General features: G+C 46.0%; 1 protein-coding gene across 4 annotated transcripts in view; it reads right to left on the reverse strand.

Moving 5' to 3' along the window:
• The window catches only part of CTCF (CCCTC-binding factor), a 52,664-nt gene that overhangs the window by 2,809 nt on the left and 36,777 nt on the right, over positions 1 to 13,078 (reverse strand). For all 4 annotated transcript variants that reach the window (XM_075940681.2, XM_089781383.1, XM_075940682.2 and 1 more), the window contains exons 2-10: positions 11,212 to 12,004; positions 10,231 to 10,401; positions 9,476 to 9,609; positions 8,164 to 8,284; positions 7,277 to 7,426; positions 5,775 to 5,935; positions 4,819 to 5,001; positions 4,345 to 4,480; positions 413 to 577 (exon numbers count right to left, since the gene is read on the reverse strand). In XM_075940681.2, coding sequence (XP_075796796.1) covers positions 413 to 577; positions 4,345 to 4,480; positions 4,819 to 5,001; positions 5,775 to 5,935; positions 7,277 to 7,426; positions 8,164 to 8,284; positions 9,476 to 9,609; positions 10,231 to 10,401; positions 11,212 to 11,992 — 2,002 coding nt within the window. In that variant the 5' untranslated portion in view covers positions 11,993 to 12,004. The remainder of the gene's footprint in view (positions 1 to 412; positions 578 to 4,344; positions 4,481 to 4,818; positions 5,002 to 5,774; positions 5,936 to 7,276; positions 7,427 to 8,163; positions 8,285 to 9,475; positions 9,610 to 10,230; positions 10,402 to 11,211; positions 12,005 to 13,078) is intronic.

Below are 13,078 nucleotides of genomic sequence, written 5' to 3' on the forward strand. Positions count from 1 at the left end.
GCCTGGCCTTGGCCCCACCTGTTACAATTTATGATCATGTTTCATTCTGGAGGGTCTTTAGTGCTACCTCTCATGCCATGGGAGGGGTGAGGAGGGAGGTGGCACTTTGACCAGGGCCTGGCATCTCTTTGGCTCTCTCTTTTATACCCTCTTGCATCTCCCTTGCCACGCCTGACCGGTTGATTAACCTGTCTCGGAACCGCTCTCTCTCCAGCCCAGCTGTGTGTGAGCAAATGCAACACAGAGTCTTTGTTCGCACACATTGTAACACAAAAGCCAAGCAGACAAACGAGACCCACAGGTGTATCCCAAGCGAACAGGTAGGCCCCATGCTGCATCATCATAGCTAACGCTCCTAACACTCCATTTGAGAGGAACAGAAACCCTCCAGTGGTGCCCAGAGGTAACTTACGCTGGGGTTGTTTTGGTTGGTTGGCTTTGCCTGGCGGCCTTCCTCTTCGTTTCTTAGCAGGAGGTGGTGTGGGAGCCACTGGCTCTACTTCCGGTTCAGCCTCAATTTCTACTGCTGTCTCCTCCTCATCTTCATTGTCATCCAGATCTGGTTCAGCATTTTCCTCTATAGAAAAGAAAACCAGATAAATCTTCAGTTTAGGCAGGGACAAAACACCAGCTCTAGCATCCTACAAGGAGTAGGAACCACCCCGTCTTCAGTCTGAGCTGGTCTCAAAGGAAGGCAGTGAAGGAAAGTGATCCTGCTACCAACAAGCAATTCGTCAGAGGGATTTTCAATCCTGGGCTATTCACCTTCGAAGGCTAGGAAAGGGGAACATGGCCCTACAGCCAGTGCCGGTATTACCCGTATCATTGGGAAACATTTTACAGTGTGAAGGGAAGAAAGGAGCAGCCCGTCTGGGACCGATTCAATTGCCAGGAGATGTCACGGGACTCCTTAGTGCACAGCGGGGGCTGGGAGAGGCTGTCACCTCGCCATCTCTGGCTCAGGAGGGGTTATCCAGCGCAGTGTAGTCTCAGGGGTTCAGACCAGTCTGACGTGACTCCTGATGGTGCCATCTTTTGGGATGCTCCTCCAGCCTGGCAAATCTCACTACCAGGAAATGATTTTACTTTTCTTGGAAAAGCTAATGGAACATCTGAGTTCTGTCCCACGGGAGCACCCTAACCAACCCTACCTCCCCCTGCAGGGCCTCTGTTCAGAAGCTTGCCTTACAAAATGTGGTCACCCCCTTTTAGCCCCTGAAACTCCCCCGGTCGTTCCATCCTACTGGGCAGAGTTGAAGGAAATAAGCTTCAGGAAAAAACGTGGTGAGAGGTTGTGTGGAGGGCAAAGCGGCTGCCACCAACCTCTACATAAGAGCCTTCAGCCTGCAGAAGAATATACCCAGCCTTTAGCATGTGTGGAAACAGGGATACAGCAAGTGGAGAAGCCATCCTAAGCCAACTATGGGCTTAAAGAGCCCCCCTCCCTAGTCAGAAGGGTCCCGTATCAGCCTGGTCCAGCACAAACACTAGCCTGGCTGTGCAACGACGGCTAGTGGGGAGGACAGAATTCCTCCACAAAGCTCGCAGTGACTTGTCTGGCTCCGCAGAGGGGTGGGGCAGGGCCAATGCACAGATACCTAGGGTCAGTGTGCTCCTTTCCATGACGTTTTTGAATGGGAAGGGAAAATATAACCCTCAATCCACTGTGCCTGGCTGTGTCTGTACTAGGGATATGCAAGTGTAACTGCGTACACTGGGCTCATCAGTTCACGTTCATGGCTATACACAGCCTCTCAGTATACATGAGGAGCTGGCTCCCTGCACTCACCAGCTGGAGAGCGGCCCTGCGCTGCTGACTCTATCAGAGGCAGCAGTGCAGGTGGGCAAGTGGGAACTGGTACGTGCTAGGAGCCAGCTTAAAAGCCAGCTTCCTGCGCACACCAGCTCCCAGGGAGCCAAGTGCCGCCTCATTTGTAACCACTGGAAATGTCAGTGGTTACACCATTACTTAATTATATGCATTTTAACAGCCACAGTCTGGACTACTTCTACACTGGTGTGCTTCTGGAGCGCAATACACTCTGTGTATGTACACCACAATCCCAGCCACACTGGGATGAGTGGAGCTGCTATTTTCCTGGTCACACCGTGGCAGTCTGCAGCCCCAGGAGTACTCACATTGCACAATTGTGTTTTGCTGGGCTGTTCATTCCCACCACATTCCCACTGTCCAAATATGCTGTGGTGCTTTACCCCAGGGTTATCAGAGTCCCCACTGTAATCCAGGAGGGAGAGAGACACTAGAACAATTAAATAAATGTATCCACTTGATTCCATCAAAGCTTTCCTGGCAATGATGGTGTGTTACCAGTGCAGGTTTAAGTAACAGTCTTTATGCAGCATCAATTTCATTCTGGGTGACCTAACGCCTAGCCCAGCTTACACAGAGGCATTTCACATTAGCATATTACCTCAGCGCTCAGACTCCTCGGGAAGTCCATTGGCCAGGAAGTCTTTCCAGCCCCTTGTGAAGCCTCTAAGGTCTTTGGCACATAAGTAGTCTTGGTACAGCCATCACTCTTCAAGCAGAGATTTTTGGCCAGCCTACCCCACCCAGCTCCGTCCAAACCTGGAGTGTGTGCACTATGGGCAAAACACAATTCTGTACACAGCTGACAGTTTCTATCACAAGACTTCTTTTGCTGTAGTCTCTTCTCTTTGCCCCTAAGGCATAACTTGTCTTGAAAGGACTGGTGTTACTATGGGGCTTTGCTCAGTAAGCCCCAAGTCCTGGCTCTTGGATGCCAGTGTGCAGTGAGCGCACAGAATGCTCCCCACCAAGAGAGACAGAAAGAGGTGGTAGAGTCCACTACCATCAACCTCTTGCAACCCTACTCTTCAGTTCACCTGAACAGCCAGGAAAAACAACCCTGAACTGCCTTCTCCCTGGCTTGTAGCTGGGCTTCTCCTTCAGAACATTTCTCCTTTCCCTATAGGAGTTCAATGGACTTCTGTGACTCCATGGCCAATTTATCAAACAGTTACACAAAGCCAGGGTCATCTGGGACTTTGCATGGTGGAGTGGGTGTGTGCACACATTGTATAACCCTGGAGCCCAGCACATACACAAAGGTGCCAATTTATTTAACAGTTGGAAGCCACAGGTCCTGGGTAACGTAGAAGGCAGAAAGAGAAGAGCCTTTTTCAACTAGTCACGGTCCTGGGAGAAGACAGGGATGACCACACATGCCCTATTTCCGTAACAGAAGCAACCCTCTCTGCACTAGTGTGCATGCCACCCAGCCTAACCTGTTCGCTTGCCAGCTGGCTCCCAACAATCTAGGGGTCAGAGGCAGCTTGCATAGTATGTAAGCTCTCAATTGGTCAGAACCAAGGAATTGGGAATGCATAAAATACTCTTCCAGCACAAAGATTTTGCTATGCCATGAAGGAAGCAAATAAATTCTCAAGCAAGAAGTGAATGGCTGGAGTACTGGTCTAGCATTCGTAAGACCTGCATTCTATTTGTGGCTTGACCACTGATCTTTGGGGTATTATCCTTGGATATGTTATTTCCCCTCTCTGGGGCTCTGCTTTTCCTCATCTGTCCTGTGCCAGGCATCGGGAGGCCCTGACGCCTTCAGGTGCTACAGCAGTACAAATAAATAATACAATGAAGTACAGATATTTCAACTGATTCAGAACATTGGAAGGTGCTACTTATTTTAAAACAACTACACTTACAATGCTGAACTCGGGTTCTATGGAATCTCAACTCTGACTAGCAATCCCATCCTTTGTCCACCTGAAACCACCTTCCTTCCAGTCACTGCACGCCAGTTCCAATAGCCACAAGCCCTCACCGCATCTACTGTGAAGAGAAATTAAGAACCACTGTCTACTAGCACAGACTCTCCTGGTCATCCAACGGTGCACAGCTCGCCCTTATTCACCACAGAACACCCACCTCATCTAAGACTCCACCAGAAGCCAGAAAAACCCACTCGCTACATCCTGTAACTAGAAGCCTCCCTGGCTACCTCATTCAGCCCCACCCAGCAACAGCACTTCCCGTCAAAAGCTCCCTGAGCTGCATCTTTGTGCCATCCACTCCCCGTACTGGGCACAGACAGCCATTTCACAATGGCTGGCGCATGCTGAGACACACGTCGGCCAGAGCCCATTGGCAGTGGTGGCAGGAGACCAAGTTGTTGTATTTGGGCGTACGCTCACACAACACAGCATTCTAGGCGAAATGAAATGCACAGGCAGTAACTATGTAGAGGCTCAGAGAGGAAGGTACCATTAGGAAATGGAAGATTTACTGCAAGCTCACAAAAAAGGCCTGGTACATTTAACCATTTCGTTATGCAGGGCTCTTACCACTATCAGAGGAGTCTTCTTTTTTTGAACGCATCTTTCTTTTTCTCCCACGTTTTCCCTTCTTAGGCTCCCCTCCATTCTCTCCTTCTACCCCATCTGGGCCAGAGCAGTTGTCTGCATGTCTAGCCATGGTGTTCTAATCAGGGAAAGGAAAATAAACACTGAAATCAAAAGCAGGTAGCAGGCCTGTGGTTACAAGCCAGGCTGTGCTTCAGCTAGAGAAATAAGCCAATAAACAAATCCCCACTTAAGCAGAATCCAGAGGAGCCAGACGTTGTGTGAACATTGGTTTATTATGAGTTTTGTCATGGGCTGTCTTCAGTTTGGCTAGAGGGTTACTGCTGCAAAGAATACGCTAACCAAGGGCGAGCTCGGTCCAGCTTCCCTACTCAAACACATGCTTATAGCTTCCTGTTCTACGGAACAGCATCCCACCCTTACAGAGATCAATTCCAAGTGTGTCTGCTCGCTTACCCTGCGAGTGAACGTTTTCCCACACTTCGAACAGACAAAGGCAGCAGGGACAAAGTTGGGGTCATGGTAACGTTTGAAGTGCATATCGAGGAGCTGTTTCTGACGGAAGGTTTTATCACAATGGCTACAGGCGTAAGGCTTTTCTCCGGTATGGGTACGTTTGTGCATGATCATATGCCGCTCCTGTCATTGAGAGAGACCCAGTCAGAAGAGTAAGCAGAACACAGAGCTGTGATGAACATGAACTCAGACATCCGAACACAAAAGGGTAGCGGCTGTCATCACTAGGGGAAGAGCTCTCCAATATTTCACTGAGAGCAGAATCTGACAGGAGAAGAGGACAGTCCTTCAGCTGAAGTGGGACATCTCCCTCCATGCTACATTCAGCTTCCTAACTGCAGTCTCTTTCCTCTATGCCAGTCAATACTCCAGTGAAATGACAGACATATCCCATTCCAGGTCTTCTTTAGAAGGTAACTTCTGTAGAGACCTTAGCTGGAAGGCGAAGGGCAGAGTAAAGGCACTACACTTTCCTGTATCAGTCCTTAACAAACTAAGGGTGCAACACAAGTTGTGTATCTTATTTAGATTCTGTTTTGAAATAGCTTATTTTAAAATGTGGCGCATCTACACAGCGCCCAATTACAAAACACACTATTCTGAGACATCCCGTAACCCTTGCGGAACAAGGGTTACAGGGATGCCAAAACAGCGCCCCTGTTATTTTGAAAAACATTTCAAAATAATGGGCAGCTTGTTAAGACGAGGGGTAGTAGTACCTCCGGTAGCCTGAAATAGCTGCGCTGTGTAGAGGCACCCTAAAAGAGGCGGCATCTAGTTTGATCAGCTCTAAGATTAGTTGTTTCCTTCTTGAATGGCTGGCTGAGAATGCTGCTGTGGATGGTCACAAAGGCTGTGTGAACAGCCAAGCTCTCTGGAATCACTGCTAGGCTTACCTGTCTGCAGGCGTAATCACACTGGTCACACTTGAAGCGCTTCTCATTCTTGTGAGATTTCTGATGCTGGATGAGAGCGTATCGCTCGTGGAATACAGCATCACAGTAACGACACTTCTTGCCCTGCTCAATGTAGGAATGCTGCTTTCTCAAATGAACACCTAAGAGCACAAGAAACAAACTCTTAGAATTTTTTCCCTACAAGGAAAGCAATCTGGTAAAGATAAATATTCTCTTAACTATCCTCTTGGATGCTCCCTTATTTAACCTGTTTGGAAGCCAAAATCCTGGGCCCTATTCACACGTTGACATTTCAATAACAGCACCTTGCTACACAATTAGGATTTTCTCTCTCAAATCTCTGTTTTCCTGTTTCCCAAAAAGGAAGTTTATTTCCATCCCCAAACCAAATGTACATAAACTACACTAGCTGGAAATGCACCTGAGAGCTAATAGCTCATTAATAAGCTAATTCAAATATCTGATTTATTAAACCACAAAACTAGGGATGGTCTAAACTCTAGAGGTACTGGGTCCTGCCATGAGGGCAGGGGACTGGACTCAATGACTTCTCGAGGTCCCTTCTAGCTCTAGTGTTCTATGATTCTATTTCCCCATGAAGAATAGGAGTTAAAACACAAGGCAGACAGATTCTTGGGTGTGACAAAATGAGCAAGGCGAAATAGGGAGAATATCAGGCTAGAGTTTAGGGTTAGTGGTTTCTTCGCTTTGTGGGTTTCCATTTACCTTGGAAGAAAGTAAAAAACCCATTTACAATTGTAAAACTGAGAAGAATAGATTCTACAAGTCAAAGTGGGGGTGCCAGGTACCCAACCATGCTGTGCCAGGCTTCACCACAGCACTACTATCAACTCCCTACCTTGTGACAATAGCAGTTTATAAAACAGACCCCGACAGACGTAAGGGAGCTGCACCGCTGTGATTCAACAAGACTTTGTTATCCTGGTCAGAACCCCACCCAGTGTTCAATGATTAGCACAAATAATTTAACGTGTGGGGGTTTTTTCCTATGAAAAAACAGCAGAGGGATTGCTGCCCTGAAGAAAGTCCATGTCATTGCTCTACATTTAGTTTAGGATAGCATATTTTAAACACTGAGCCAGTCTCATACCCTAAGATAGGCAGGAAGAGCAAATTTTGTGAAGCCAGCAAGCAACAGTCTTATGTTGGCTCAGTGAGTGCATGTCTATGAGCACCATAAGGGCAGCCTGCTTTGTACTCTTGGTAAGTGTGCTGCCGCACTGGAATAGCATGAGAAGCAGTCAATACTTTTCACAGTAAGGGGTCGCTATTATAAATCAACAAATTACCGTCCAGCACCACTCAGATCAGTAAGCACCATATTTTGCACCACTCATAAGAGCCTACAGCCTATGCAATTTCATCCATATTAATCCCTATCTTGTGAAGCTCTCCCTCAACTTTGAGCAGACCAGAGTTTTCCAAAGACATTTTTCATCACAAGGATAAGGAGTACTTACCTAAGTCGCTCTTTCTTGCTATGACTGTGTCACAGTGTGGGCAGTGAAATTTGGCCACATTCTCCGTGTGCTTCTGTAAAATGTGCATTTTCATGGTGCCACTCTGGGTGAAGCGAGCATGACAGATGTAACATTCATACGGCTTCTCTCCTTTAGTAGGGGAAGGAAAGAGTAATTAGTGCATGAAGTTAGTTTTATTAACCAGGCTAGTGTAATTAAAAACATACCTGAATGGGAAGGAACAGTCAAAAAGTGGCTTTGGTGGCACAGAAAAGGCTAGAGGAGGTTAGGGAAGTCTCAGTCCCTATTGTACCCATATCACAAGGTCATTCATGCCAATCAGCCCAGCCTTGCTGAGGAGTTAGGGACAGTAAGAGTTTTGTGAAGAGCTCAAGTGCTACATGCAAAGACCTGACACACACTATCCAGTTTTTGCTTTCCCAAGAGCCAATATCTCCCCCCAAAAAACCCCATTGTGAAAAACATTGTTCTTCGCACCTTAGCAGCAAGATCAGTATTGTACTAGTGTTTGGTGTCAGTTATCTATGTGATTTTCACAAACACTAAACAAGCGTGACCCTGAATCTGTGCAAAGATTGACACTGGGGCAACCACTCACATGCAGACATTTACCCCTCTATTTTATGGTATGCCTGTATTCTAGGGCTCTCATGCTGATAAACATATTTTTAGTTTTCAGTGACAACACTGAAGATAGGCTCTCTTAAGCAAACCCCTCCTGGCTTGCCGAATTTACACCTTTTTTGCTTAAACATGAAGTCTTTCATTTTGCCTACATCCTGGTGACAGGTGTGGTGAGGGCTAGTGCATATTAAGCACCCCATGTAGAGCACCGGCAGCACAGTAACAAAGCATGGAGTCAATACCAGAGTGGGTCCTCATGTGCCGCTTCAGTTTGTAAGTATCCCTGCTGGCATAACTGCACAAGCTGCACTGGAATGGGCGCTCTCCGGTGTGAGAGCGAATGTGGCGTTTCAACTTGCTGACCTGAAAGCCAAGAACAGACTGGCGTTAGCACAGACGAGGACGACAGCCCCGTTTAGAACAAGCCAAGAAAGGCTTCTCGGATTACCCAAAAGATTCAAGCGTGTGTTACGAGTCAGTCTAGATGTGAAATGGAATAGGCCTAGCTAGAGAGCATATGGATGCCCAGAAACATGAGCAGGTAAGTGAACAACTTGGAGACAGCACAGAAGATGACAGGCAAAGCCTGGATAATCTGTGACCCTGAAGGGAGCCTACAGAGGGGGCTTGTGGCGCTGGGTAACGAGGGGTGGGGCTGCGAGGAAAGAATCTCTTTGGCATGGTTCTTCCTGTGTTCAAAGAAACAGAACTCTGTGAACTCCTTGTCAAACACGAAAATACAGGCTCGGCATGATTTCCTCCACCTAACCAGAGCACCCCCAACACCCTGGACTTGGCTAACCACTCAAGTCAAAAGGGGTAACTACAATGAGACTGGGATACCCACCCTAATTACTTCCTGTACCATCTCAACTTATCGCTGCATGTCCCACTCCTATCAACCATGCTGAATCTTAGCTTGCATAAGCCGCCTCTCCGTGCTACCCAGCATGGGTGATTTCTTTTGAAAGTTGCATTTATTTTAAAAAACTCTCCTTCAGCTTCAGTGCGGATTAGAAAAGGAGGAGAAGTACATTCCAGTAAGCCATCTCCCAGTCAGCTTTTCAATCATTTTGAACAAGAACTACTCTTGGAGAAGAGACACGATCCTTCCCCCCGCGTCCTCCCAAAAAAGACTAATTTTGACAGCAGATGGCCATTTTTAGCAAGCAAGTGCACGGTACAAGGCTGAGAGCACATTTTTAAACTCTGACAGTGTTACCAACCTTAAAGTAAATTTATCTCAAGATGTTGTTGTGTTCTAACCCGTCACAGTAAACTGTGACTAATTATACCACAATTATTACCTGCTACACTGGAGTTACTCTGAATGTTGGATTTATTGTTCATAAAACTCTGCTATTGGATCCCTAAAGGGTAATGAAAAATCTCTAGGCTTTTTGTGCACATACCACTAGACTTTATTTACAACATTGCTACTCAAAGACACTTAAGCGCCTGTAAATAAAATGTTTTAATGCAAAGTGCTGACACAGACCCTTGCATGTAGGGCATGAATGGCTGGTTCTGTTGTCAAGATTAACCCAAACATACCTCTACACTAGCATAGTCGCACATTGAACATTTGAATGGTTTCTCGTGGGTATGTTTGTAACGGCGATGCCGAACCAACTCTCCACTGGTCACAAAGGCCATGTCGCAGTCTGGGCACTTGTGAGGGCGTGTACCTACATGTGCATAGCCAGAAAGGAGGGGGAAATACAAAAGCTGAGTGATAAGCCAACAAAACACAAAATATGCTCGCTTTACCTTTATAAATTAGAAACTCTGGATTTATTAACTAAAAAACCTGAGACCTGTGGTACAGATACCGTGCACAAGAACTGAAAAGTCACTACTTTGTAAACTAGCCATCAGATTTCTAGAGTTATAATTTGAGGATGATCAAAAGGATGTAGTTAGCTAAATGAAACACTATATAGATAGATACATGAAACACTGCATTGTCTTCTGTTCCTACGGGTATTCTTAGAACCCGATCATTTCATGAAGTATCTATGTATACAAGAAATTGGGAACATGGAATCATTTTCCCCTTCCACTCCCTTTGTTGTGAGTGGTGGCTTAATTTTGGTTCTCGTTCCCACTATCGCCATTGGACAGGTACTTGAAGAAGCCTCTAATAAAATTATGTCATTCATTTCTATTTTCCCTCCTCTCCTATATACGCTTTAAACAAAATTTGTATTGATTCCCTGTACACACTTCTCTTGCGGGGAGGGCCATATGGGAAGTGCAATATACCACTGTCATTACCGGTCATACAGCATTACCTCTGTGTACACTACCTGTGTGAGTGTTGAGGTGGTTCCTCAGCAGCGTGACTGTCCGGAAAGCTCTGCCACAGAGATGGCACTTGTGTGGTCTCTCATCAGTGTGACTCTTCATGTGGCGGTCCAAGTTAGAGCGACGCGGGCAGGTATAACTGCACAGCTCGCACTGGAATGTCTTCTTCACACCTGATCACAAAGCAGTCCAGTGTTACATGAATCAGCCAGCTATGCCACTGCAAGTTCAAGACTGCTCTCGTCTCTCCTGGCTCTGGGAAACTATTGCATGGAAAGTAACCGTGCGCAGCTAGGAACATAAAATCCCATTCAACTGGTTATGCCATTAAACAGGACATTTAACTGGTTAACCAATTGATGTGGGGGGTGCTCCAGAACAACTGGGCTAGAGCAGCCTCCCCTTTGCCCAGCTGGGCTAGAGCAGCTTCCCTAGGCCCACCGCAGATAGGGACTGCTCCGGACACCTGGAGCAGCCCCTGCTTATGACATGCTGGGCCTGCCACAGACAGGGGCTGGAGCAACCCCCTGCCCACGTTGGGTGGGCAGCTGCTCCAGCCCCCACTAGTTAACTGGAACCGTTAAGCATCATCCGTTAAGGGTGATGCTTTCCGGTTAATCTTTCACATCCCTATGTGCAACTAAATCTGAGCAAAACACTAACATCTCAAACAAATATCTACATGAGCCAGTGATACGCAGTAAAAATAGAATCCTTTCAAGTCTAGCTCTACAGCAGCAACACGTTGTAGCTTCATAGTCAAAGCAAAGTAAATGGCTATGTAGCACACATACAGAAGAGGGAAGTTTCCTCTGAAAATGGAAGAACAGCGAGCTTTTACTTCTGGCCGTAATTAACGACAGAACATTTTTACTCCCGATACAATCTCGCTCCATTTATTGTCATTTCTTTTTCAGCCCTTTCATGAGCTCCACAGTGACACAAATGTTTTAAAGAGTGCTACTTAAGAATAGTGAATGTACCTTTCTTTTTGATTTTTGTTGGTTTAGGGGGCTTCATGTTGCCCACCACCTTTTCCGCATTAACCTCAGACAGCAAACCCTCCTGCTGCTCCTCTTCAAAGTCGTACACGGACACATCCACATCTTTGCCTTCTTCTGTGTAGCGGAGCTTGCTCTTTTTGGTTTTCTTTGTTTTTTTGGCTGGTGGCTGATAGTCTGGGTCTTTCTGCCAATTGGGATCTTCCTGTGGCTGCAGTTCACCTTGTTCTAGTGTCTCCACTTCACCATTTGCACCTACTTTCACTACCTGGAACCCTTCTGGCAAAGGAAGCGTGTGACAGATCATGGGCTCTCCCTCCTGCAGGCCTCCTTTAGAAACCTCATTTTCATAGGCTCCCTGAAGCTCTTCCACAGATGTGGTGGCTACAGGTACAGTCACTGGAACAGGTACTTGGACAAGCTGAAGCTCACCAAGATTGATAGGCTGTTCTTCCATATTAACAACTTGAAGTGTTATAATCTGTGTATCATCTACTGTAGCCTCGGCTTCCTGAGGCACTGTGCCTTCCATTACTTCCGTCTTCATTTGAAGCAACGTTGGATCCAGCTGCTCCATCATCACCATTTGCACGCCACCGCTGACCTCCTGCACCACTTCAGCTCCATCAGCTTGGTTTGGTGGCATATGGCACGCGTCCTCCTCCTGGCCACCTTCACGGCGTCTCTGATAGGTCTTTCTCTCTTTCCCCTTAATGAATGTTTCAGACTCTTCCCCAATAGCTTCGATTGCCTCGCCTTCCATTTTGTCTCCCTGCTGTAGAAACAAGAAAAGTATTTTATGGGTTCACTTCTATGACTGTTTGACAACAAGCAGTACAAACGGATGGGACTGACGCTGAGATTAAAGACAAATGGTCAAACAAAAGGGATTTGTTACATTCACTGATACCCTAACACGGACACCAAGCAGAACTTCAGATTCACATTCTACTGATCTACTGTTGGGAACATCACTTTAATACCAAAGTAATAACAGAGCACAACTTGAGGTGAGACAACTACTGTGCCAGTTTAAAGGGAAGGAAGGGATGGAAGAGGAAAGATTAAGAGATATGAATGTTCCCTACTTTGTAATTAAAAAAAAAAAGTCTACAAATCCCAAAGGCAGGACGTACATTGCTCATAAAATATTACTTATGCTTCTCAGTCTCACTTTACACCATTGCCAGCAATATCACAAAGGCAATCTGAACTATTTATTTTTAAACACACAAGAAAATAAAATAGCAATACCAATATGGTTGGAGCTAACTTTTGTTATGAAACACTAGCATACATTGGCTTGGAAATTTCATTTGGTCCCAAAACTGCAATAATTATCTGTAAGACAAAAGGAACACGTTTCTACAAAATCTGAAGAAAGTGCAACCTGTATGAGAATTGCCCCAAATGAAGTCCGATTAATTCTCATTTCTTTGTCTCCCTCGAACTCACAAAAATTACTACTTTCCATGTTGCACAATCTCCATAAAATTCATAGGTAGTGATATTTAAAGAAAACAGATTATTTATTAACATTTGCAGTGGACAATTTGAGGCCCAACCTTGCCCCTGTTAGTATTAAGGTATGTTTTAGGTGCTGACTTTAGGGGAAGCAGGATCAGATATATATTGAGGTATGTTGCCCTCTACTGGCCAGCAGAAGCTTAGCAAACATAAGGATCCTTCTACAGCTAACATTTTCCTTTGGCCAAAGCAGCCTGCATTTTTGGAGCTGCAGGATTGGGGCAGATAATGGAAAGGGGCTTGCTTTTTCTAAGCTTAAGGTTGCCAACAGAGTCATCACAGAAAGCTGATTTTGATTTCTCTTGTAACTAAAAAAACAGAT

The sequence above is a fragment of the Pelodiscus sinensis genome, chromosome 12 (assembly GCF_052426305.1).
Source record: "Pelodiscus sinensis isolate ZL-2025 chromosome 12, ASM5242630v1, whole genome shotgun sequence".
NCBI classification, from domain to species: domain Eukaryota; kingdom Metazoa; phylum Chordata; order Testudines; family Trionychidae; genus Pelodiscus; species Pelodiscus sinensis.